At 48.6% G+C, this 24,971-nt stretch overlaps 2 protein-coding genes across 2 annotated transcripts; one reads left to right on the forward strand and one right to left on the reverse strand.

The window, feature by feature from the left end:
- Nucleotides 1-1,554: 1,554 nt before the first annotated feature.
- Nucleotides 1,555-16,536, reverse strand: cd68 (CD68 molecule). The gene is made up of 6 exons (XM_056300019.1): nucleotides 16,097-16,536; nucleotides 6,391-6,929; nucleotides 4,814-4,933; nucleotides 4,105-4,174; nucleotides 2,559-2,732; nucleotides 1,555-2,231 (listed from the first exon to the last, which is right to left on the reverse strand). Exons 1-6 carry the CDS (start codon nucleotides 16,140-16,142, stop codon nucleotides 2,092-2,094), a joined length of 1,089 nt encoding a protein of 362 aa, XP_056155994.1. The 5' UTR covers nucleotides 16,143-16,536; the 3' UTR covers nucleotides 1,555-2,091.
- A 338-nt stretch (nucleotides 16,537-16,874) lies between these two features.
- ing2 (inhibitor of growth family, member 2) lies at nucleotides 16,875-22,264 on the forward strand. Its single transcript, XM_056300020.1, has 2 exons — nucleotides 16,875-18,110; nucleotides 19,838-22,264. Exons 1-2 carry the CDS (start codon nucleotides 17,966-17,968, stop codon nucleotides 20,536-20,538), a joined length of 846 nt encoding a protein of 281 aa, XP_056155995.1. The 5' UTR covers nucleotides 16,875-17,965; the 3' UTR covers nucleotides 20,539-22,264.
- Nucleotides 22,265-24,971: the final 2,707 nt, after the last annotated feature.

Here is a 24,971-nt window from a genome sequence, read left to right on the forward strand (position 1 = left end):
GGGTCGGTTGTAACAACAGAAGGGGTCAGTTATAACAACAGGAGGGGGTCGGTTGTAACAACAGGAGTGAGGAATTAGAAATCGAGACCACGCCACAAAACAGGCATGCCAATAAGTTTATTACACGTGCCAACACTTGAACGACTTCCTGTCGCCCACCGAGCACAGGAAGTCCCTGCTGACGTGGAAATCACTTCACAACCTGCAAGACACAGCCGCCCCTACTTCCCAGACTGCAGAGGAACTTTATTAGACTTCAGAAGAGCTTTCGTACAGGACATCAGCTACACAGTGGACAAAACGTGTGTGTGTGTGTGATCAGAGTTGCCGTGGTGACTGGTGTATGCAGGTCCACCAGGAGTGCAGTCTTCTTCGTGGGTCTAGAACTTGCACGTCTGATCCTCTTTCCTTCGGGTCTGTCATTTGCACAGGGCTCCGTGCCCACAAATCTTCTTCTGTGGTGTCCAGATCTTCCTCCCTGACCCTCCTGGACCGCCTCGCCGCTGGCTTCCTCTCCGCCTGATTTCGTTTTTGCTTTGCCTGTGTCCAAAACATGGCCTTTCCCCACATTCTTTAGTCCTGCGTTTAGTTGTGTTTCCGGGGTTAGTTGCAACCCCCCCACCTATTTAAAAAAGTGTTACAACTAACCCCGCCCAGCCAGCCATCTTCCGGCTAGCTGAAGCAGCATGGCGGTGTGACGTTAGCATGGTACACAAGACACTACTCTCCAATCTAATACAAGTTACACACTTATAACCTCAGCAGTGTCAGCAGTCAAAACCCTGGCTTGGTCCAAAGCCCTGGCTTGGTCCAAAACCCTGACTCGGTCCAAAGCCCTGGCTTGGTCCAAAACCCTGACTTGGTCCAAAGCCCTGGCTCGGTCCAAAGCCCTGACTTGGTCCAAAACCCTGGCTTGGTCCAAAACCCTGGCTCGGTCCAAAGCCCTGGCTCGGTCCAAAACCCTGGCTTGGTCTAAAGCCCTGACTTGGTCCAAAGCCCTGGCTCGGTCCAAAACCCTGGCTTGGTCCAAAACCCTGACTTGGTCCAAAACCCTGGCTTGGTCCAAAGCCCTGGCTTGGTCCAAAACCCGGCTCGGTCCAAAACCCGGCTTGAGCCGGAGGAGTGTTTCGTCTGTAAAATCTGCAGCTTTCCACCCAGCTATGCCGGGTCACATGGCCGGTCGGGAAGGAAGTTGGACAAATGTGGCCAAGGAAGTGATCCCGCTCGCTCACATGACTGTTAGGTCATCCCTTCCTGGTGAAAGTGACACGGTTACAGCAACCGAAGTCGCCGCTGCACAACGTGTCCTGTAAATACACACACGAGTATCGTTACGAGGCCCCGGACTGCATAACCCGCACCCGCCCGCTTCACGTGTGGGCAAAACTAAAGCTGCAGAAGAGATCCTGTCCCGAGTAATCAGTGCAATACGTGAACGAAAAAGAAGGAAGCTCTCACAAAACATTGTTTTCTCGTTGTGAGCGAGGCAGCAGGGGGCTGAGAGGTAACACAAACAACTGCCCCGGAAACACAGGCGCTTAAACGGACCACCGGTTCCCCAAGTTTCCATCCGTTTTATTGTACTACTGTGATACAACATCCCTTTAGAGAGGAGGGGCGTGGCCCCGTCATCCTCAGGCAGGTACAACATGAACGAGAACAACACAACAAGAACACAACAAGGACACAACAAGGACACACTGGCTGCTGAAAGAACGGCGCTAAATTGGACCGCCCGACCCGGTGTGGGTTTAGTAATACACACCCGTGTCGAGGGCGGGGGCGTCTGTACGCCACGTAGCAGAGGCAGGGCGGACGGTAGCTCGGCCGCTCCGTGTGTGTAAATTATGCAAGTAATTAACCTTAATCAAGGACAGAGCTCATTTCGAGGCCTCTGACTCGTTACAACCCGTGTTGACCGTCCTCGGCATTTCATTGGACAACTGGCGGTAGCCGTGACAACGGTGAAACAACAGAAAATAAAATACAATAGCTGAGTGGAAGTGAATCAAGTGCCCTTTAACCCCTCAGTGTGTCAGATGGGAGTGACGTGTGGGCGGCGCCTCCTCGGCCCCCACCACCCCCCCCCCCTCACAGAGACTGGTAGCCGCTGCCCCTCCTTCTCCTGCCCAGGGCGTAGGCCACCAGCACGATGATGATGAGCAGCAGCAGCGTCACGCCCACCGCGATGGCCACCGTGTTGTCCGGCACGTCCGCGGGGCAAGGGTCAGCTGAAACACACACACACACACACAACTTTAATCTCACTGACAACTGATGGATGTGTTGATGAAATTGTCATTTTATCTGAAACATTAAAACCCCCGACTGCATCCTCTACCTCCACCACCCCCACCGTCATTACAGTCTATCAGTTGTAGCTAGCAGATGCGCTCTCATCCGTACAGCAGCCTGTGCCTGAAACCTCCTAGTGTGCCATTAGCGAGGCATATCTGGTCTACGGCCCCGTGTGGCGCCCGGAGACCAACACGCCTTCGCCGAGGCGAGCGTATCCACCGCTCCACACCATCTCGCACATCCCACAGCGAAACACTTACGGAAGCCAAAGCCCTTGTTGCTGGTGAGGTTGAAGGCCTGCATCTTGCTGTGAAGGACGTCTAAATAAAGTCCGTCCCCCATGTAAAGGGACTCGCTCCTGCAGGAGTAGGAGTGTCCGATCTTGGCAGCAAACAGATGCACCGACTTGTTGTTGGCAGTGTACACGTTTTGTCCTGCGAGATTGGGAAAAAAAAAAAACAAGAAGAAGAAGAAAGCCACTTTATTCCTTCATTGCACAGTTACAGTGAGTGTGCTCTCCGCATGCCGCCACCCTACCGTGCAGGGGCAGCACCCGGGGACCAACTCCACTTCTCTATCCGTCGCCTGGCTCACGGGCACAGGCAGCAGTATGAACCCTAACATGCATGTCTTTTTGATGGGTGGAGGAAACCCACGCAGACACGGGGAGAACATGCAAACGCCACACAGAAAGGACCTGGGGCGGCCTGGGGTTCGAACCCAGGACCTTCTTGCTGCGAGGCAGAAGTGCCGACCCCTGGGCCACCGTGTCGCCCGATACCGAGTTAAAGATGTCAAAACGGAGCAGGGTTAATGATCAGAAGTGCAGTCTTCACGCCGCGGTGTGTGGCCACCACAGTAACCCAGCAGCTGCTGCACAGTAACCCGGCAGTCTACATGTAGGCTAAGAGGACTCGCAAACAAGGAAGTAAGTTCATGTATCTACCGCTCTTGCGCAATAAGCACCCGCAGCTACACTGTGAATGTGAGTCAACCGCTGGCATGACCTGATTAGAAGAGTCTAAAGGTCCACTGATGGATTACACTGGGGGGGTTTTCAACGGATTCCAGCTAACTTTTGGGTGCTGAATCCAAATCTGCCATTAGCTTTTGCCATCAGGTTTTTGAACTATGAAAAATCATTAGTTTTGAGAAAACAGCAAGTTAAAAAACACTGTTGCATTAGAACAGTGTTTCTCAACCCGGTCCTCAAGGAACCCCTATCCTGCATATTTTCTTTGCAACCCTGAATAGGTACCTGTTTGTAGTTATTCAACCAATCAGCAATGGATTTTGTCAGGCGTTGCACACCTTGCATAATTAAGTGCTGCGAGATGATTGGTCGAGTAAGTACAAGCAGGGCTACCTATGCAGGGTTACAATGAGAATCTGCAGGATGGGGGTTCCTTGAGGACTGGGTTGAGAAACACCGCATTAGAAGATCGATAGATGCAAAAATGATTACAATGATTAAATAAACACTCAGCCTAGCATGAAATTACTTAGGAAATGAATAGGGGTCATGTTTATCCCCACCAAGATTGCCAGGCTAGATGGTCAACCTTTGTAAAATCCTGAATAAGGAGCATAGAGATAGCACGAAAACGTGACGGGATAGAGCAAACCTGAGCTCAGATTTGGATTCAGCAGCCCAAATTGAGCCGAAAACAGTTTCCAAAGTCCATGCAAGAAAAAACAACAACTATATTTTTGTAGACCGGTGTTATCTGTCAGTACCGTGTCAACACTGTTCAAACAACTTTACTAGCGTTTACTGACGTGCTCCCTTTCACCTCATTCGCTTACCTGCAGAGCTGAAGGGGTAGGTCAGCTTGAAAGACAGGGCGTTGACATACACGGCGTCCTCAGTGACGTCCTGCAAAGAAAAACACCGCAGGGACAAGCTGTTACCACACGGGGTGGGGAAACCAAGAAGTTCAAACTGGGCTGAGTGGCGGGCCGGCAGCAGGGACGTGCAGCAGACTCATCACAAGGGTTTGTGGTGCGAGGTGGTGTGAGATAGTGCGACGGCTGCAGCAACGTGACAGGCATGTTGTGGTGTGCAGCGACAGAGAATAGGAACGGACGCCGCCTCGAACCTCTGACAACTGATTCATCGCTCTGCAACTCAGTCAAATGTTCCATCACATGCTTTCCAAATAGACCTGTCATAATGCATACTTCCTTTTTCTTCACACTTCTTCACCGATTCCAGTTCCCTTGTGAAATTGTGGTCTTCAGTTCACTGCTGATCGAGAGGCTAAACGGGGGGACTTGTGATGTGTTTTGGCGACCAGCTCACGCCCCAGCACGATCAAAGGGAAGGGCAGGAGGTGTGCCGGCATTGCATCTAAACGACGATTAAATCTACCACAGTCAGTGTAATGGTGTCAAAGGTCACACAAAGTGTGGTGACGAAAGGGAGGCCGGCCGGCCATTTCCTGCTTTAAATGCAACTCATTAACGTGAGTCCTCGTTGTGCTGTATGTGAAACAGCTCGAGGGCAGCAAAGTACCTTATTGAACAAGAAGGTAATGGCGCCTTCTGTGAAGGTAAGGGTAAGGTTGGCTGCAGTTTTCAGGCACCCGCCCACCGCTTGGGTCCGTTTTGGCTGGACGATGTATGTTCCATTAACCTGGAGGACAGTGGAGAGATACACAGTTCATATATATCATCAGGTCAGCTACACTGGATTATCACCGCTCTCTTAGTGGAAATCAGATTTTCTTTTTGAATTTTTGGATTTTTACCCTTTTCTCCCCAACTGTACCCGGCCAATTGCCCCACTCTTCCGAGCCGTCCCGGTCTCTGCTCCACCCCCTCTGCCGATCCGGGGAGGGCTGCAGACTACCACATGCCTCCTCCCATACATGTGGAGTCACCAGCCGCTTCTTTTCACCTGACAGTGAGGAGTTTCACCAGGGGGACGTAGCGCGTGGGAGCATCACGCTATTCCCCCCAGTCCCCCCCCCCCCGCGAACAGGCGCCCCAACCGACCAGAGGAGGCGCTAGTGCAGCAACCAGGACACATACCCACATCCGGCTTCCCACCCGCAGACACGGCCAATTGTGTCTGTAGGGACGCCCGACCAGGCCGGAGGTAACACGGGGATTCGAACCCCTTTTTAAAATTTTGAGTTGATCCCCGTAGGGAAATTATGCTCTGCATTTAACCCATCCTAGCTGGGTGGCTAGGAGCAGTGGGCAGCCGGCATGCAGCACCCGGGGACCAACTCCAGTTCTTCTTCCCATTGCCTTGCTCAGGGGCACAGACAGGAGTATTAACCCTAACATACATGTCTTTTTGATGGTGGGGGAAACCGGAGCACCCGGAGAAAACCCACCGCAGACACGGGGAGAACATGCAAACGCCACACACAAAAGACCCGGGATGACCCCCAAGGTTGGACAACCACAGGGTTCGAACCCAGGATCTTCTTGCTTTGAGGCCACAGCGCTAACCACTGCACCACCGTGCCGCCGAAGCTGATTTTGGTGGTACTGTGACATTTTATCTTGAAGCCTTGGCCTCGAGAATCAGTATAGTCTAAGGACAAATAGTAGGGATGCACTCATATAACTTTTTCCTTGCTGATACCGATACCAAGTACGAATCTATAAGTATCGTCTGATACCGATTACCAAATCTGAATCATTACTTGTACTTAACTATAAAGACTTAGATCATTAGATTGGGGTTAATGGGCAAATAATAGTAATAGAATCCGTTTTTTTCCCCACCATTAAAGAAATACAGGCCTCCATGTGCAAAGAAGATTTCTTACCAATGATAATGGTGTTTTGGCCTTGATACCTTTTTTCATGCGTAAAGTTCCACGTCATCTGTGAATCCCTCGGTAATGCACAATACATGACACTGGATCTATACTTTGTCTTGATGTTTTTCGACTTTTGCAGGATGCACCCACATACTATATTATATTAATGCAACCTCTGAGAGTTACGAGAGGCTCACAGCAGTAAACGGGGTTCTGGTGTGAATCATGTTCTGGTCAGAGGAGTTAGCCTGACCTTCCAGTTATCCTCCCTCTTGTTAATGTTGGTGTTTCTATTGTGATCATTGCATCTCACCTTGTCTCTCGCCAGTCGGATCTGCAGGGCCATCTGAGCCATCAGACATGTCACGTTTTTTTCGTTTGTCACAGAGTAGTTTCCATCCGTCAAATTGGTGGGGGACGTAGGCCTGGGAGGCGCTGGGGTCGGAGGCTTGGTGGTGGTAGTTTTAGGTTTTTCAGTTGTGGTAGTATGTGGTGGTGTATGGGTCGTAGTTGTATTTGCGGCGGGAGTATGTGGTGTTGTATGGGTCGTAGTTGTATTTGCGGCGGGAGTATGTGGTGTTGTATGGGTCGTAGTTGTATTTGCGGCGGTAGTAGGCGGTGTTGTATGGGTCGTGGTTGTATTTGCGGCGGTAGTAGGCGGTGTTGTATGGGTCGTGGCTGTCGTATTTGGTTTTGTGTGGGTTGTAGCAGTAGTTTTTCCAGTGGTTTGAACTGTAGTTGCAGTCGTTGTTGCGGTCGAGGTCTTGTTTGCTGTGGTGGGATTAGACTCAGATGCTGGAGACACAGTTGCAGGAGGCTTGCTTCTTTTGTTTTCCCCAGCAGATGACAGTGCTTCATTCAAAAAGGAAAGGGACCAGTCATTTATGATGCATTCTGGTACATATCAACTTTACTTCAACTTACTATGCAAATGACAATATTCTACTTCTTTAATTCTCTTATAAGACTACTACACCCGATGACCCTCATATTATTTGTGAACAGGGCTTTCCATAAACTTTACAAGGCTATGCTGAGTATTGCATTTTGCAACTTGGTGTTTGACTAGTATGACTTGGCTAACAGCCTAACCATATTTCAAGTTAAACTGATATTAACTTGCTAGACTTAGCCAAGACTTGATCTACACTACCGTTCAAAAGTTTGGGATCACATTGAAATGTCCATATTTTTGAAGGAAAAGCACTGTACTGTTCAATGAAGATAACTTTAAACTAGTCTTAACTTTAAAGAAATACACTCTATACATTGCTAATGTGGTAAATGACTATTCTAGCTGCAAATGTCTGGTTTTTGGTGCAATATCTACATAGGTGTATAGAGGCCCATTTCAAGCAACTATCACTCCAGTGTTCTAATGGTACAATGTGTTTGCTCATTGGCTCAGAAGGCTAATTGATGATTAGAAAACCCTTGTGCAATCATGTTCACACATCTCAAAACAGTTTAGCTCGTTACAGAAGCTACAAAACTGACCTTCCTTTGAGCAGATTGAGTTTCTGGAGCATCACATTTGTGGGGTCAATTAAACGCTCAAAATGGCCAGAAAAAGAGAACTTTCATCTGAAACTCGACAGTCTGTTCTTGTTCTTAGAAATGAAGGCTATTCCATGCGAGAAATTGCTAAGAAATTGAAGATTTCCTACACCGGTGTGTACTACTCCCTTCAGAGGACAGCACAAACAGGCTCTAACCAGAGTAGAAAAAGAAGTGGGAGGCCGCGTTGCACAACTGAGCAAGAAGATAAGTACATTAGAGTCTCTAGTTTGAGAAACAGACGCCTCACAGGTCCCCAACTGGCATCTTCATTAAATAGTACCCGCAAAACACCAGTGTCAACATCTACAGTGAAGAGGCGGCTGCGGGATTCTGGGCTTCAGGGCAGAGTGGCAAAGAAAAAGCCATATCTGAGACTGACCAATAAAAGAAAAAGATTAAGATGGGCAAAAGAACACAGACATTGGACAGAGGAAGACTGGAAAAAAGTGTTGTGGACGGATGAATCCAAGTTTGAGGTGTTTGGATCACAAAGAAGAACGTTTGTGAGACGCAGAACAAATGAAAAGATGCTGGAAGAATGCCTGACGCCATCTTTTAAGCATGGTGGAGGTAATGTGATGGTCTGGGGTTGCTTTGGTGCTGGTAAGGTGGGGGATTTGTACAGGGTAAAAGGGATTCTGAATAAGGAAGGCTATCACTCCATTTTGCAACGCCATGCCATACCCAGTGGACAGCGCTTGATTGGAGCCAATTTCATCCTACAACAGGACAATGACCCTAAACACACCTCCAAATTGTGCAAGAACTATTTAGAGCAGAAGCAGGCAGCTGGTATTCTATCGGTAATGGAGTGGCCAGCGCAGTCACCAGATCTGAACCCCATTGAGCTGTTGTGGGAGCAGCTTGACCGTATGGTACGCAAGAAGTGCCCATCCAACCAATCCAACTTGTGGGAGCTGCTTCTGGAAGCGTGGGGTGCAATTTCTCCAGATTACCTCAACAAATTAACAGCTAGAATGCCAAAGGTCTGCAATGCTGTAATTGCTGCAAATGGAGGATTCTTTGACGAAAGCAAAGTTTGATGTAAAAAAAATCTTATTTCAAATACAAATCATTATTTCTAACCTTGTCAATGTCTTGACTCTATTTTCTATTCATTTCACAACATATGGTGGTGAAAAAGTGTGACTTTTCATGGAAAACACAAAATTGTTTGGGTGATCCCAAACTTTTGAACGGTAGTGTAAATACAAGACAAGACCACAGCAGCTACAACATTTCAAATAGGGCTCCGCGGTGGCTACGTCACGACATTTTCAGCTTGGGATCGAAAAGCGGACAAACAAGCCAAACAACCACGCGCAACACGCCTTGCTTTCATGCATTTCAACACGAGAATTGAGCGAACTAGAGGATTTTGTCATTTTAATTGCTTGAAAAGGAACTGGATCCATGTTATGAAACATTTCCCAACAAGCATCTCACTTAAGTCATACATGTAGGCACTGGTTTTAACGCTGAAGCCCCTCCGCAGCCTTATCAGGGTGATGAATAGCTGCTCATCTCATCTCATCTCATCTCATCTTCAGCCGCTTCGGGTCGCGGTGGCAGCAAGCTAAGTAGAGCACTCCAGACGTCCCTCCGCCCTCCAGCTCCTCCTGAGGGATCACAAGCCATTCCCAGGCCAGATTGGACATGTAGTCCCTTCAGCACGTTCTGGGTCTACCCCGGGGTCTCCTCCCAGTTGGACGTGCCCGGTAAATCTCCTAAGGAAGGCGCCCAGGAGGCATCCTAATCGGATGCCAGAACCATCTCAACTGGCTCCTTTCGATGCGAACGAGCAGCGGCTCTACTCCAAGCTCCCTCTGGATGTCCGAGCTCCTCACCCTATCTTTAAGGCTGAGTCCAGACACCCTACGGAGGAAACTAATTTCAGCCGCTTGTATCCGCCATCTCACCCTTTCGGTCACTACCCAAAGCTCATGACCATAGGTGAGGGTTGGAACGAAGATTGACTGGTAAATTGAGAGCTTTGCCTCCCGGCTCAGCTCCTTCTTCACCACAACGGTCCGGTACAACGTCTGCATTACTGCTGATGCTGCACCAATCCGCCTGTCAATTTCCCGCTCCATCCTACCCTCACTCGTGAACAAGACCCCAAGATACTTGAGCTCCTTCACTTGAGGCAACAACTCATCCCCAACCCGGAGGGATCAATCCACCATTTTCCGGTAGAGAACCATGGCCTCAGACTTGGAGGTGCTGACTCTCATCCCAGCCATTTCACACTCAGCAGCTGCAAACCGCCCCAGTACATGCTGGAGGTCACGTTCTGATGAAGCCAACAAAACCACATCATCTGCGAAGAGCAGAGATGCAATTCTGAGGTTCTCAAAACGGACACACTCCTCACCTTGACTGCACCTTGAGATCCTGTCCATGAATATCACAAACAGAATCGGAGACAAGGGAAAACCTTGGCGGAGTCTGACACCCACCGAAAACGTGTTTGACTTTGTGCCGATAATGCGGACACAGCTCTCACTTTGGGTATACAAGGACCGGATGGCTTGTAGCAACTGCCCCAGTACCCCATACTCCCGCAGTACCCCATACTCCCGCAGTACCCCTCACAGAGTGCCCCGGGGTACACGGTCGTAAGCCTTCTCCAAGTCCACAAAACCCATGTAGACTGGCGGGTCAAACTCCCATGCCACCCTCAGCACTTCCGCAAGGGTAAAGAGTTGGTCCGTTGTTTCATGGCCAGGACGGAATCCGCATTGTTCCTCCTGGATCTGAGGTTCGACAATCGGTCGGAGCCTCCTTTCGAGCACCCTAGAACAGACTTTCCCAGGGAGGCTGAGCAATGTGATGCCCCGATAATTGGAGCACACCCTCCGGTCCCCCTTTTTGAATATGGGAACCACCACCCCAGTCTGCCACTCCACAGGTACGGTCCCCAACCTCCATGCGACACTGAAGAGGCGTGTCAACCAAGACAGCCCAACAATGTCCAGCGCCTTCAGCATCTCAGGGCGAATCTCATCCACACCCGACGCTTTGCCACCGAGGAGCTTTTTAACTACCTCAGAGACCTCTGTCAGGGATAAGGGTGAGGCTTCCCCTGAGTCTTCAGACTCTACCTCCTCCACTGAAGACGTGTTAGTCGGGTTCAGGAGCTCCTCAAAGTGTTCTTTGAGGAGCAACAGTTCCCCTCCCCGGCTGAACACAGCCTGAGTCAAGCCCTGCTTCCCCTTCCTGAGTCGCCGGATGGTGTGCCAGAACTTCCTTGAGGCCAATTGAAAGTCCTCCTCCATAGCCTCGCTGAACTCTTCCCACACCCGAGTTTTTGCTTTTGCGACCGCCAAAGCAGCTGCCCTTCTGGCCTCCCAGTACCTGTCTGCTGCTTCAGGAGACCCCTGGGCCAACCAAGTCCAAAAGGCCTCCCTTTTCAGCCTGACGGCTTCCCTCACCACCAGTGTCCACCAGCGGGTTCTTGGGTTGCCGCCTCAACAGGTACCGATGACCTTTTGACCACAGCTCCTGCCTGCCGCATCTACAATAGAGGCTTTGAACATGGCCCACTCAGACGCCATGTCCCCAGCCTCTTTCGGGATACATAAAAACTTCTTCCGGAGGTGGGATTTGAAGACCTCACTGACAGGGGCCTCTGCCAGACGTTCCCAGTTCACCCTCACTACACGTTTGGGTCTGCCAGGTCTGTCCGGCAGCCTTCCCCGCCACCTGATCCAACTCACCACCAGGTGGTGATCAGTTGACAGCTCTGCTCCTCTCTTCACCCGAGTGTCCAAAACATATGGCCGCAGATTTAATGATACGACCACAAAGTCTATCATCGATCTTCGGCCTAAGGTGTTGGTACCAGAACATCTTATAGCTGCTCCTTAACTGATATATTTTGTGGGGCACCAAACGCTTCCCTGTCTTTGGCGCCATTTTCTTTTCCATTCCAGTAATTCAGTTCAGACTTAGCCTGTCCAAGGAAACTGAACAGTGTGTTAAATTGTAAGGAATCAAGTCCAGTAAAATATTTACATTTCTTGTCATCTGCATTTATGCGATTGCAATTATGCGATCACACGACATCAAATTAACTCCGCTGGAACTAGAGGATTCTGCATTTGTTCCTTCTGTTATGAATTGATTTCTGTATACCATACGTTCAACTTTGGGTCCAAGAGTATACTTGCAGTAGATGGTCTGTGTAGACTTATCCTGAAAGGGATAGCAGGCATCGTCCTCACCATCATCAGCCCCAACTAACATGGACTTAGATTCTTCGATTTGCAATCCTTCTGTTGAAACCAGTGGTAATTACTTCAGGCTCAAGTCGCTCCTTTTTGACTTTAGAAGGGCCCACAATACGGTTTTCTCTGGCTTGCTTTGTTCTTAATCGTTTTGTTGCACTAAGAGCACGACCCTCCATTTCTTTCTTGGTAAGAGTGGCAAAAATAGGGTCAGGATGGTGCTCCGTAGGACCCTCCGCTGCGAAGAAATGTAAACTGCATATGTAAGTGTCCTTCTTAATGTCCAAAAGATGACAGAAGTCTTTCCTTCCACATGCATGAAGCCACCTCTTTGTTTTTTCTGTCTTCTCCTGTTCGCGTTTCTTTTCCAACTCTGTTAGGCAATCTTTCATGGTTCCTGACTTCGGGAATCTCAAAACCTCTGCTCCTTCAGGCAGCCTGTCTTTATATTGTGAATCCGACCTACAAGTTCCCCAGCAGCAATGCTTTGTGGCACCTTTTCTACACTGTTTGGCTGCCTCCATGACAAGGTTACCAGCAGTGGCGGACTGTACCTAATTACATTTACTCAAGTACTGTATGTACAATTTTGAGATAATTGTACTTTACTCCACTACATTTCAGAGGGGAATATGGTACTTTTTACTCCACTACATTTGACAGCTTTAGTTACTAGTTACTTTGATGCTAATACTTTTGTACTTTTACTTAGGTACGATTTTGAATGCAGGACTTTTACTTGTAACAAAGTATTTTTACACTGTGGTATTGCTACTTTTACTTCAGTAAATGTTCTGAATACTTCTTCCACCACTGGTTACCAGCCATCGTAAACACAAATCTTCTGTAAGACCACTTTCGCACACTACAAAACGAAGAGCAGTTTGTCCGCAAATCAATCCCATGACTCAATGCGCGCTCAAGCCTGTTCTATCTTTAGAATCGCAGTGGAGCCCTATTACATGAACCCTCCCTGCATAGTGTTACCTCATCACAGCATATTCTTTTCTGCTCTATCCCTACTGATTAATGAATTGGAAATTTTCCCCTACAGTGACAAAGACACGTGCTTTTTTTGGGAGGGGGGCTTTTTCTCCCCAGTTGTACTTGGCTAATTACCCCAATTACCCAAAGCCGGAAGTAACGCGAGGATACGAACCGGCGATCCCCGTGTTGATAGGCAACGGAATAGACAGCTGCGCTACCCGGACACCCAGACACGTGCTTTTTATGTCATGTGTTATGCTTTTCTTTTTTTCTTTTTAAACTCCCCTTTTTTCCCCCCAATCGTACATTGCCAATCACCCCCCTCTTCCGAGCCGTCCCGGTCTCTGCTGATCCAGGGAGGGCTGCAGACTACCACATGCCTCCTCCCATACATGTGGAGTCGCCAGCCGCTTCTTTTCACCTGACAGTGAGGAGTTTCACCAGGGGGACGTAGCACGTGGGAGGATCACGCTATTCCCCCCTAGTTCCCCCTCCCCCCTGAAAAGGCGCCCCGACCGACCAGAGGAGGCGCTAGTGCAGGAATTGCGTCTGTAGGGGCGCCCGACCAAGCCAGAGGTAACACGGGGATTCGACCCGTCGATCCCCGTGTCAGTAGGTAACGGAATAGACCACTACAGTACCCGCACGCCACGTGTTCTGCTTTTCTGAGGTGGGATGACCTCCCTTTACTGTTACTCCTTCCTTTTCCACACAGAGACCGCATGGTGACAGCTAGCTGTCAAACCCTGACATTATCTTACATTTAGCAAGCGGAGTACTGTAGCGAATTCGGGGGGCAGTCTGGGAGACCGTCGCCATGGCCGGGACGCGAACCCGTGTCTCCCGCTCCGCAAGCGACAACGTTAACCAGTCGACTAAGGGGCCTGTAGCGCCGCACTATGTAATAACGCCGCATTATGTAATAATGTAATAAATTTTCACATCATTATGTAATAACGCCACGTTTTTTTCAAATCAAGACATAAATTTTGGTGGTTTATTACATAATGCACCAAATTATTACATTTTCTTCATAAAAAAGTGTAACATCCGCATTTCGTAATAAGTTGTTACATATTGCACCGGTTATTACGAAATGCGGACGTTACACTTTTTTATGAAGAAAATGTAATTATTTGGTGCATTATGTAATAAACCACCAAAATGTATGTCTTGATTTGAAAAAAACGTGGCGTTATTACATAATGATGTGAAAATTTATTACATTATTACATAATGCGGCGTTATTACATAGTGCGGCGCTTAGTCAAGAACCGACGTGTCTGCTTATCCATGCACGTTACACTACCTCCCCGCGCTAACGCATATCAGCTCCTTCACGCCCCTGGGCGCACGCGCTTCCGATGACCTCACGGTCTCACCATCCCACTTCTGACACCAATGTAGCGAATTCGGGGGGTAGGTCGGGACGCCGCGTCCCGGCCGGGGCAGTTCCTGTGGTTGCCCCCCCCCCTCCCCAAGACTCATTTTGGACAAAACCTATAAATATATATATATATATATGTGTGTGTGTGTGTGTGTGTGTGTTGTAAAGCAGAGGTCATGGGTGATGTCACATATTCTGTCAGCTCGTCTGCACCCAGCCCCACCTGTGACCCACACCTGCTCATGAGGCGGGGTGCAGCGGATGCGCTTTAGACTCTGCCAGATGGTAAAACTCATCTACGTAGTTTCTGATCTCTGACGTCACGCGGCCTCCACATCTGCACTGCTGCTTCAGAACTCAGCCACCCTGCAGCAGGCGTGTTAAAGAAGGCCGTGACTGGGGCGTTGCTTGTTGCTGTTGTTTTACAGAAAGTAGGTGAGGGGACTTTGTCTGGGCCAGATACCCAGCATCGATCCGTCAACACAGGAACGTCCGCAGTTTTAGAAAATAAATGATGTAACAACGGTACGGTCCTTTTGTTTGTTTTCCTAGTTTCTGTAAGTTGTTGTGGTGCTCAGCAACAAGTCAATTGTCACTTTTTTGTGTCATGTCACTATACAGAGGGAACATACGGGGTTTTAGTCTTCATAAATGCTCTGATGACACAAGTGTATTTTTTTTTTTTTGCAAAACCGAATGAAATGTATAAGAAGGCAGAGCTGTAATGGATGAACAACATGGAAAAGCTGAAGTGTCCTCATCTGTACTGGCCATGCTGTGGGTGCTGTGGGCTGTGAGGGTTACTTGCATGAGAGTGGACGCTATGTTCTGACTCTTTCATGCAACTTGAACTTGGAGTTGAGCTGAGGGGGGCCGGCAGTGTCATCCTCAACTGCTCTTTTGTTTTCAATTAGAAAAATAAAACCCCCTCCCGGACTCCTCCTTCACTGTAGCCTACTTCCTAAGGTATAACCCAGAATAATGTAGGTGAAATCCACAACGTCCTGCCATTGCCAGCATTCTGCGAGATGAACGAATTAAGGAAGTGGTCCCAAGACGTGATTCAAACCAACAAGAAGAGTGATTATACTGTGCCTGCGGAGGGAAACCCCCACATCTGAACACCCTTACAAGAATAGCTGACTCGAAGTTTGCCTCATTGATTGAACTTAAGTAAACCTCAAAGCAAAGTTCAACTTCAAGTAAAGTTCAAGTATGTGTACTAGTGGTACACTTGTTGGTATGCTTAAGCATAATTTTGTTTAGTGTATCTCTGACAAGTACTTCCAAAGTAAACTGTACTCACTGAGTTTTAGTTTAAAATAAGTCTACTAGTAGCGCACTTGAATAGAGTACTTGTAGCCTGCTTCCTCAGTTCTAAGGCAGTGTGCGTGTGGGTGAACTCCACAGCGTCCTGCTCCTACCGGGACGATCCTGTGACAGCAACAAATTCAGGAAGTGGTCCCAAGTTGTGACTTCAACAAAGAAGAAGAACGATTATGATGCGCTCGCGGCGGGGGGCGGGGGGGGGCCCAGAGCTGAACAGCTTCCTGTAAATAAACTACCGACGCCGGCGGAGCCCCGCGCGCCTCTGGCCGACGGTGAGACAGCTGTCACGTGACACCGATGTGGCAACAGGCTGTCGTGACCTGCGCTTGTCGGCGACACAAACACGCACAAACTTGAGGAAAGCGAAGTCGGGACCTTCCGAGGAGCTCGTGTTCCCGGAGGGCTTCCGGCAACGTCTCTTAAGGAAATCTCTGCTCTGCGTAGCAGCAGCCTGACGACCCTCCGCACAACCTGCCCCCCCCCCCCAACTGTTCCACATGGACAAGGAGCTGTTACAGCTGCCTTACCTGAGACCAGGACCACCAGGACCACCGACACGAGGAGCTTCTTCATGATGACAAGGGGGGACAGCCGACAGCAGGCCTACATGCAGTCCTGAAGCGTTCTGCTGTGGTCTGGGTGGGAAGTTAGCTGGGTGTGGAGGTGGGGAGCCGCGCGCCTGCCTTATAAACAGCCGAGCAACGAAACGAAACTAAAGATGCTGCGGATACACAGGAAGCTGAACTCGGCGCGCTATTGGTCAGCATGGAGGCCGTATGCGCCACAGGACGACGCGGGAAAACGAAACTCTTCACTTCGCTCGAGTTTAAAGGTTGAAGGACATTTTGCTGCTTGACTTAGAATAATAATAATAATAATAATAATAAAAGGAAGTTTGGAAACTCCGGAAGGACGGTTATCGCGTAACTCCGGGCGTCAAGTGAAAGGCTCGAGGATCCTTTGGAGTTTAATTGTATTGTTGATGTGCCAACTGCGCACACACTTTCTAATGGCCACGACTGAAGTTCGCTTCGTGAAATGTCGGTTTTGATGTCGTCCCAGGCAGCGACCCTACGTTGTTTCAGCAGGTTGGGGCAACCAAGGTCTTACACTCGTCTGACCCCTAGCGTTCGTTTAAAGAAGTGTCTGTCCTGACGGGAGGCACGCTGGATCGAATTTGCTTGATCAGCCCCATTACGTTTAGAAATGACAAAATGGCTTCACAACAACAACGAAAACACAATAATAATAAGATCGCCCTACTCGGAACAGCCCACATTACGACGAGTACTGTCAATCAAGTGCCCTATAGGGCCTCAGGTCCATAGTTTGGACCCGGCTCTACAGGACGTAAAACAGGAAACACGATAATAATAATAATAATAATAATAATAATAATTGCTTTGGTATTCATATCAATACTCTTTATTACACGGCAGACTGAGATTTTTTAAGCACCTCATCACAAAAACAATTTCATTTCCTCAAACAGATGAGGCTAAAGGTAATCAGCGTGCATCGCCATAAATCAATAAATCAATAGCTCCAATGGCGACGGGCGGTGGCAAACATCGGGACACAAAAGAGCCATGGACATCTATAGCTCTGACAACGACTCCAAAGAGGATAAATACTGAGTCTCATCAGCAGCCAGTCAGACTAGCTTGGTCTAGTCAGAAAGGCACGAACTGAGGAAGCCTCTTGGATGAGAGGCGAAACGTCTTCACGGATATATACCAAATCCAGTTGCACTGGATTCAGCTCCTCTGGATAACCATGACGACCCGGATGAAGGAGAACATTCACCGACATCACCATGCATGTTACAGGAAACACACGTGGGAAAGCGAACGTTTTAAACCGACTGTCTTGCTTTTGGCTCATCTGGATTGTTTTGCTTCTTCAAGGGAACAACTCGAATATCTTGTTTTCTTAACTGTCAGCCTAAGCCCTGCCCAATTTGGCACAACGAGCGAATTCCCCATCTAAACCCGCTAACGCATAACACCTCGTTGCAGTGCACGAAATAAAAGCGCGATCCATCTCCGCACATCGTCCATTTTCGCTCCTTCAGCTGATTGTCAGCGTTGATTTTATTTCCCGGGAAATTTTCCTGATAATGAGGTCACCCCGTGCGTTTCTCTCAGCCAATCCCGACGCCCGAAAAACGAGTGGGCCCGCCCTCCGGCGAGAATAACGACAGAAAACGGCGCATTGCCATAAAAGGAATATATTCGCGCATGCGTATCGGGTCCAGTTTTGTTTGAAGTGAACTGCTGCCTGGATTTGCCCACAGAGAGCACAGAGTCGGCTCAGCAATAGCTTTTAATATTGCCTTTGTCCGATCCCCCCCCCCCTCCAAATTGTTTCGAGTGCCTCTATGCATTGTAGAAACGATGTTAGGGCACCACTACCCGAACGCCGAGAAGTCACAACAACTAGTCAACTACGTGGAGGATTATCTGGAATGTGTTGAATCGCTGCCGCTGGACATACAAAGAAATGTGTCTCTGCTTCGAGAAATCGACTCGAAGTACCAAGGTACGGTGCTGGTGTTGACTTGTTCCGTGTTTCGGCGAGTTTTTTGGACCGCAGCCCGGGCCGGTCGTGCTGAAATGGTGGGGGCACGTTTTTTTTTTTTTTTTTTTGCAGATCCGAGCTGAGCGGCACCGAACTCGCACGGAACACGGCTCCGTTCGTTTTTCTGTCATGCGTCGCGAAACACGTCCCAAGTTGTGACACCCGTTCCCGGGGAGAGTCGTGTGTTCTCGCGTGGTTCGTCAGTAAAAGTACGCCCGTCCGCCCCTCCGCCGGTCGGGCGTCGCGTGTATCGCTGGTGGCAAAGTGGATCAATGAGCTCCGTAAACATTTGTTTTCCTTTTGTTGCACGAGCTCGCGTAGAGGGCGTGCGGTCTCTGGCGTTAACGTCCGCGAGCGTGTGCCGTTACCGAGACGCGCCGTGAGACGCTCGGACAGGAGGGCTTTTCTGTACGCCTACGCGAGCCCCGTGGGCTTTTCTGCCGCGTTCGCCCCGCAACTCGGGTTCGCTGACTGTCGACAGCATAGCTAGGCTAATTCTATTCTTTGAGGCAACACCCCCCCCTTGAAATTTGTACCGCCGTCACTTCCTGTGGGCGGGGCGTATTCCCACTGCGGAAGTGCAAGCGTCCCCCTCGCAGGATCTGAACCGTATCCACTTCAGTTTATAACGCGACCCCCACACCACACCACACCATTTTCCGCGCTCAGTTTGATCAGTTAAAGGGAGACTCGGATATTTTTTGAAGCCCGTGGGCAGTCTTATGCAGAAAGGGCAGGTGTGGGTGCAGGATTTTGTTTCGACCAAGCAGTTGCACACCTGTGTCTCCTAATTGTGTTGCTCTGCAAAGACTCTACTGGTTGATAAGTGGGATCAGGTGTGTAACTGTTTGGTCGGAACAAAAACCTGCACCCACACCGGCCCTTTCTGGATGATTGCCCACCCCTGCACCCTGTTTTCCTATTGTTGAGAGTCAAAACTGGCGATGGGTGGCAGGATCTTTCAAAATGGTTCAATACTGAGCAAGCTAGTGTCAGTCGACCACTACGCACCAATAATCTTTCACCAGATAACATCCGTTAAAGTAGGGTTAAGTGATCCTGGGCTGAAGGTGCGTCTGCCAGGTTTGACCAAATATTGTAAAAAGTTCTAAATCAGAATCGCTGATAGGATCTTTTAACAGAGCTTCTTTTTTTGTGGGGGGGAGGGATTAACAGACTTACTCCTACACAAGGGATCTTCTGTTATAAAAACACAAGTCTAGTACAGTTACACCACAGTAATAGCCATTTTTTTCACATTTTCTTTTTTGCACTTATCTCCAACTCCCATGCTTCCTCTGTTGTCTTCCTGCAACACCTGGGTCCTCGTGAGATTACGAAGCAAGACTTCTGCTCCGAGTTGAAAGTTGAATTGATAGTTATAATTCCATGATTGATATCATGGTTAGGGCTCTTTAGACTCCTCATTTAGACTTCAGAGCCAGTCGGTGCCAGAAGAGAACTCGTTTAGTTGATGTTATTTGGCAAGCGCTATTGCCCCAAAGGATCACATTGCAGCTTGGTATGCATCAGTACGCTGAGGCTTGCTGGCTCAATACTGAGTCACTTTGAAATATTCCAGTTGCTCAGTTCGACTCCTATTCATAGGAAAATGGGGTTTAGGATAAAAATACCAGAGTTTCCCTTTAAGTGTTTGACCCCTCTCCAACCCATGCTGTATTTTCTAGAGGTGCTGAAGGAGGTCGATGACGTATTTGAGAAGTACAAAGGTGAGCAAGATGCGGCTCAGCGGAAGCGCCTCCAGATCCAGCTGCAGCGTGCACTTATCATCAGCCAAGAGCTGGGGGATGAGAAAATCCATGTGGTGACGCAGATGACTGAGCTGGTGGAGAATCGCTCCCGCCAGATGGACTCTCACTCCTTGTGTCTCCAAGAGCCGGGCGAGGCTGATCGACAGGCTATGGAGAGGCGATCTGGTGTCCAGGAGACCCCGGCGCCAGAGCGCTCATCTGCGCGGCGTCCCCGCCGTCAACGTAACAGTGAGAGCCGTGACTCATGCCACACGTCGGCCAATGGCTCCCTGGTGGACGACCCTGTGGAGGATCTGTCCGTTTCTCAGCCCAGAGAGAAGAAGTCCAAGTCTGCCAAGAAGAAGAAGCGTAAGTCTAAGCAGGAGCGTGACGCCTCACCTGTGGACTTTGCCATTGACCCTAATGAGCCCACCTACTGCCTGTGTGAGCAAGTGTCTTACGGCGAGATGATCGGTTGCGATAATGACCAGTGCCCCATTGAGTGGTTCCATTTCTCTTGTGTTGGGCTGACTTACAAGCCCAAAGGCAAGTGGTACTGCCCTAAATGCAGAGGGGACAATGAAAAGACTATGGACAAAAGCCTCGATAAGAACAGAAAAGACCGGCGGTCGAGGTAGTGACCAATACCCCTTTCTCATCTCTAAAGAAGTTCGCTCTTAGCCAAGGGTTAAGACTATCAGACATAGTTCTTAATAGTACACAAGATGTTGTGTGAGCACAATCGGACATCAATAGTAGCAGTACTGCTAATTCTTTATCGAGAACTTGTGTTAACTTTGTGCTGTTACGTTGATTAATTCCATTGGCTATAACTGTATTATAGTCTTAGTTTCGTTGCTGTAAGATTCATCAGGATGATGTTGCCTTTACCCATTTCTTTACTGTTTATCCTCTTGAGATTTTTATTTTTTATCATGTGCCAGAAAAGAATGAAAGTATCAGCATTTGTTTATCTTTTTTCTTTTTTTTTATTCTGCACAACATTGTCATTTACTTTAACGTGAAATTGATTATTGTCTTCATGTTGTCAGGGTTTACTCTTAAGAAAATGTTTTGTCTTTTTTTTTTTTTTGGATTCCCCCCTCCCCCCTTATTCTGCCCAATTGTATCTGGCCAATTACCCCTCTTCCGAGCCGTCCCGGTCGCTGCTCCACCCCCTCTGCTGATCCGGGGAGGGCTGCAGACCACCACATGCCTCCTCCCATACATGTGGAGTCGCCAGCTGCTTCTTTTCACCTGACAGTGAGGCGTTTCACCAGGGGATGTAGCACGTGGGAGGATCACGCTCCCCCCAGTTCCCCCTCCGCCCCCGAACAGGTGCCCCGACCGACGAGAGGAGGCGCTGGTGCAGCGACCAGGACACATACTCACATCCGGCTTCCTATCTGCAGACACGGCTAATTGTGTCTGTAGGGATGCCCGACCAAGCCAGAGGTAACACGGGGATTCGAAGCCCTTTTTTAAAATTTTGAGGTGATATACTTTATTGATCCCCGTAGGGAAATTATGCTCTGCATTTAACCCATCCTAGCTGGGTAGCTAGGAGCAGTGGGCAGCTGCCATGCAGTGCCCGGGGACCAACTCCAGTTCTTCTTTTCATTGCCTTGCTCAGGGGCACAGACAGGAGCATGTCTTTTTGGTGGTGGGGGAAACCAGAGCACCCGGAGAAAACCCACCACAGACACGGAGAACATGCAAACCCCACGTGTCCTCCGATACATGTGGCGTTGCCAGCTGCTTCTTTTCACCTGACAGTGAGGAGTTTCACCAGGGGGACGTAGTGCGTGGGAGGATCACGCTACTCCCCCCTGTTCCCTCTCCCCCCCGAACAGGCGCCCCGACCGACCAGAGGAGGCTCTAGTGCGGCGACCAGGACACATACCCACATCCGGCTTCCCACCCACAGACACGGCCAATTGTGTCGGTAGGGACGCCTGACCAAGCCAGAGGTAACACAGGGATTCGAACCGGCAAATCCTGTGTGGGTAGGCAACGGAATAGAACGCCACGCCACCCGGACGCCCTAGAAATGTTTTGTCTTTTAACTCATGAAGTTTCATTCCTAATTCGATGTCAAATATTTAATGGGTGACTGTCTATACATGATAGCAGTGGGGAGAGGTAATATGTTTGGCTTGGAGAATCCCTTTCACATAGAAAATATAAAAGGTATTTTCTGAGATTAGAAATATTAAAATTATGATGCGCTGAAAGAAATGAGGTCGATTTTATATGACACTGGAGTAGGACTTCATGTTTATGGACACTATGTTGTTAGTCACTATCGTAACATAACTATTGCATACATTTCTTTTTTTATACTCATTAAAACAGTTACACAGCAGAGAATATAACATTCCTGTCATTTCTCATTTTTACTTTTTAACCATGGATGAATTTTGTTAGACTGTCATTCATTCCTCCTTCTCCTCACTGATAATGGATTCTCCAGACATATCCTGGCTCGGGACAGCAGGGCTTGCTTGGTGGCATTCTGGAATGCCAGTGTGACGGTAATGAGGGTGGGGTTGAGGCCCTCCAGAAGTCTGCAGCTGGTGGCTGAGGCATCACCCTCTCCCAAGAGGGTTGCACACTAGATCTGGGCATCCAGGGTCACAGACAGCACACAGAATGCCTCCAATTCCAACAGGCTTATTTGTCCTTGATTAGTTAAAAAAAACACCATAAAACTCAGTCATCACATATTGTCATGCTTGCTGAAATAACCTTCAGGAGTTCGTAACACATCTCGAAATGTTTTCCATGCCCAGTATCCAGGTTACCAGAGTTGGAAATGCATCCGGCATGCGAGTGTGGTTGACACAGTTTTGACTCATCAAAGCCAGATAAATGTTTCCTTCTCACGATGCAAGCTTAGTTACAGTCTCCTAAATCCTCTGTTCCACCTGACAGTAGGATGGCTTCGGCTCCTCCATTAGTCATATAAAGCTTGCTGGATATCCCTACTCTCAGGTTCCATAGCCAAAGATGCTCTTGTTGTTTCTTTTAAATGGGCCCTATATCTTGAGCCTGTCGGAGGAAAGATGGATAACAAAGACAAATCTAGTAATTTGGTTTTCAACATCATTGAGCACCAGGATGAAATCACCACTTTGTTCCATAATAATGCTGAAAATTCTTACTTGGTACTACTTCCTGTGACTGCGAAGGCAGCTTTTCTGGTGATAGCCACACTGCAAACTCCAGGTTCATTCCTCAGTCTCTTTCTCACCTAGGAGCATTCAGAAATATACATGGCCTACATCTTTGATTTCCAGGCGGCCTCAGATAAATCCAGTTAACATGCATGAAACGGCTTAAAAGCTTGGGAAATAAGCCTGATACTATAATAAGTCAGTTTTTATTCAGAAAAATAGATTTCTACAGAAATATATGAACCCAGTGGTAAATTTCCATAACACTGAAACAAGCCTGTGTTAGATGGACATTCCAATTAAAAAGCATTAGGTTTCAGAATGGAAACATGTACCAATTGTTCCTTTCTGCAGATGCCACAGGGTGAGGTAGGGGGTGCGCTGAGCATGGCTGTGGCTAGCCAGCACCAGGTGGCTCCCAGGGTGGGTAAGTGCAGCAGTATGGAGTGTAAGCAGGGACCTTCTGTCCTCCAGGGTGTGCAGATGCTACTGGGATGCAGCACTGAAGATGGTGAGGTGGAGGCACATTAAGAGCAGACTACCACCTGACAAAGGTGTGGAAACAATGAGTATCGAGGCACAAAACAACAGGAATGCTGGACCTCTATAATGAAATTAGACAGAAATTAGACTCGACTTGTGTAGATATCTACAAATAGGATGGAGTAAATGTAAGGTAAGAGTGAGAGAGATGAAGCAGTGTCAAAGGCTAAACCTTGATGCAAGGTGGTTTTCATCTCAAAGCTGCTACAAGGAGTTTTGGATTTTTGTTGACTGTGGACAAAAGCCAAGCTGTTTTGCAGAAAAATGGTTTCAGTTTGCATAAGTATTACCTCTTGTCACAAAGATCACCATGCACGCTGACTGCTTGTGCATTTGTTTTGCAGGGAAGAGTGAGGCATGTGGTGGTGTTTTACAGGGAAGAGTGAGGGATGTGGTGGTGTTTTGCAAGGAAGAGTGAGGGATGTGGTGGTGTTTTGCAGGGAAGAGAGGGATATAGTGGTGGTGTTTTGCAGGGAAGAGTGAGAGATGTGGTGTTTTGCAGGGAAGAGAGGGATGTGGTGGTGTTTTGCAGGGAAGAGGGAGGGATGTGGTGGTGTTTTGCAGGGAAGAGGGAGGGATGTGGTGGTGTTTTGCAGGGAAGAGGGAGGGATGTAGTGGTGTTTTGGAAAAGCACATGTTCACAAGATATGCAGAGATGAGGTAATGCATCTCTGTGCCATAAAACATTTCATCAGGTTTTGCAAGGACTCTGACCCAAGCTTTTAGAGTCATTATACAGCAAAATCTGATCTTCCTGCTGATGGTCTCATTTGGTTATGTTGGCCATATAGCGGCATCAAAATGTATATCACAATTTGGCGGCACGGTGGTGCAGTTGTTGGCGCTATCACCTCACAGCAAGAAGGTCCTGGGTTCAAACCCTGGGTTTTCCAACCTTGGGGGTCATCCCAGGTTGTCCTCTGTGTGGAGTTTGCATGTTCTCCCCGTGTCTGCGGTGGGTTTCCTCCGGGTGCTCCAGTTTCCCCCACCATCAAATAGACATGCATGTTGGGGTTAATACTCCAGTCTGTGCCCCTGACCGAGGCATGGCAAGAACAACTGCAGTTGGTCCCCGGGCACTGCATGGCGGCTGCCCACTGCTGCTAGCTACACAGCTAGGATGGGTTACATTCAGAGAGGAGTTTTTCTACGGGCATCAATAAAGTATCTCAAAATTGAAAGTAAGACTGGTAAATACTGAGGAGAAACTCTTGGTAGGAGCTTTAAAGATGTGTCGCCCTAAACTGTCACACAATACTGACTGGGATGGTTCATCGGTCCATATGCTGCCTTGCACCTGTTCATTTCAACTAAGGACACACTGGCCTATGGCGTTGTGTTTCTCTCTGACC

Source organism: Lampris incognitus, chromosome 20, assembly GCF_029633865.1.
Source record: "Lampris incognitus isolate fLamInc1 chromosome 20, fLamInc1.hap2, whole genome shotgun sequence".
Taxonomy (NCBI): Eukaryota; Metazoa; Chordata; class Actinopteri; order Lampriformes; family Lampridae; genus Lampris; species Lampris incognitus.

What these genes read in the sequence shown, in the direction of transcription:
- ing2 (XM_056300020.1), top strand. Translation starts at nt 17,966, where the DNA reads ATGTTAGGGCACCACTACCCGAACGCCGAGAAGTCACAACAACTAGTC. An exon ending in AATCGACTCGAAGTACCAAG is followed by an intron (nt 18,111 to 19,837) that starts GTACGGTGCTGG and finishes TGTATTTTCTAG; the next exon opens with AGGTGCTGAAGGAGGTCGAT.
- cd68 (XM_056300019.1), bottom strand. Translation starts at nt 16,142, where the DNA reads ATGAAGAAGCTCCTCGTGTCGGTGGTCCTGGTGGTCCTGGTCTCAG. An exon ending in TCCGACTGGCGAGAGACAAG is followed by an intron (nt 4,934 to 6,390) that starts GTGAGATGCAAT and finishes ACTGTCCTCCAG; the next exon opens with GTTAATGGAACATACATCGT. An exon ending in TTACCTTCTTGTTCAATAAG is followed by an intron (nt 4,175 to 4,813) that starts GTACTTTGCTGC and finishes TTTTCTTTGCAG; the next exon opens with GACGTCACTGAGGACGCCGT.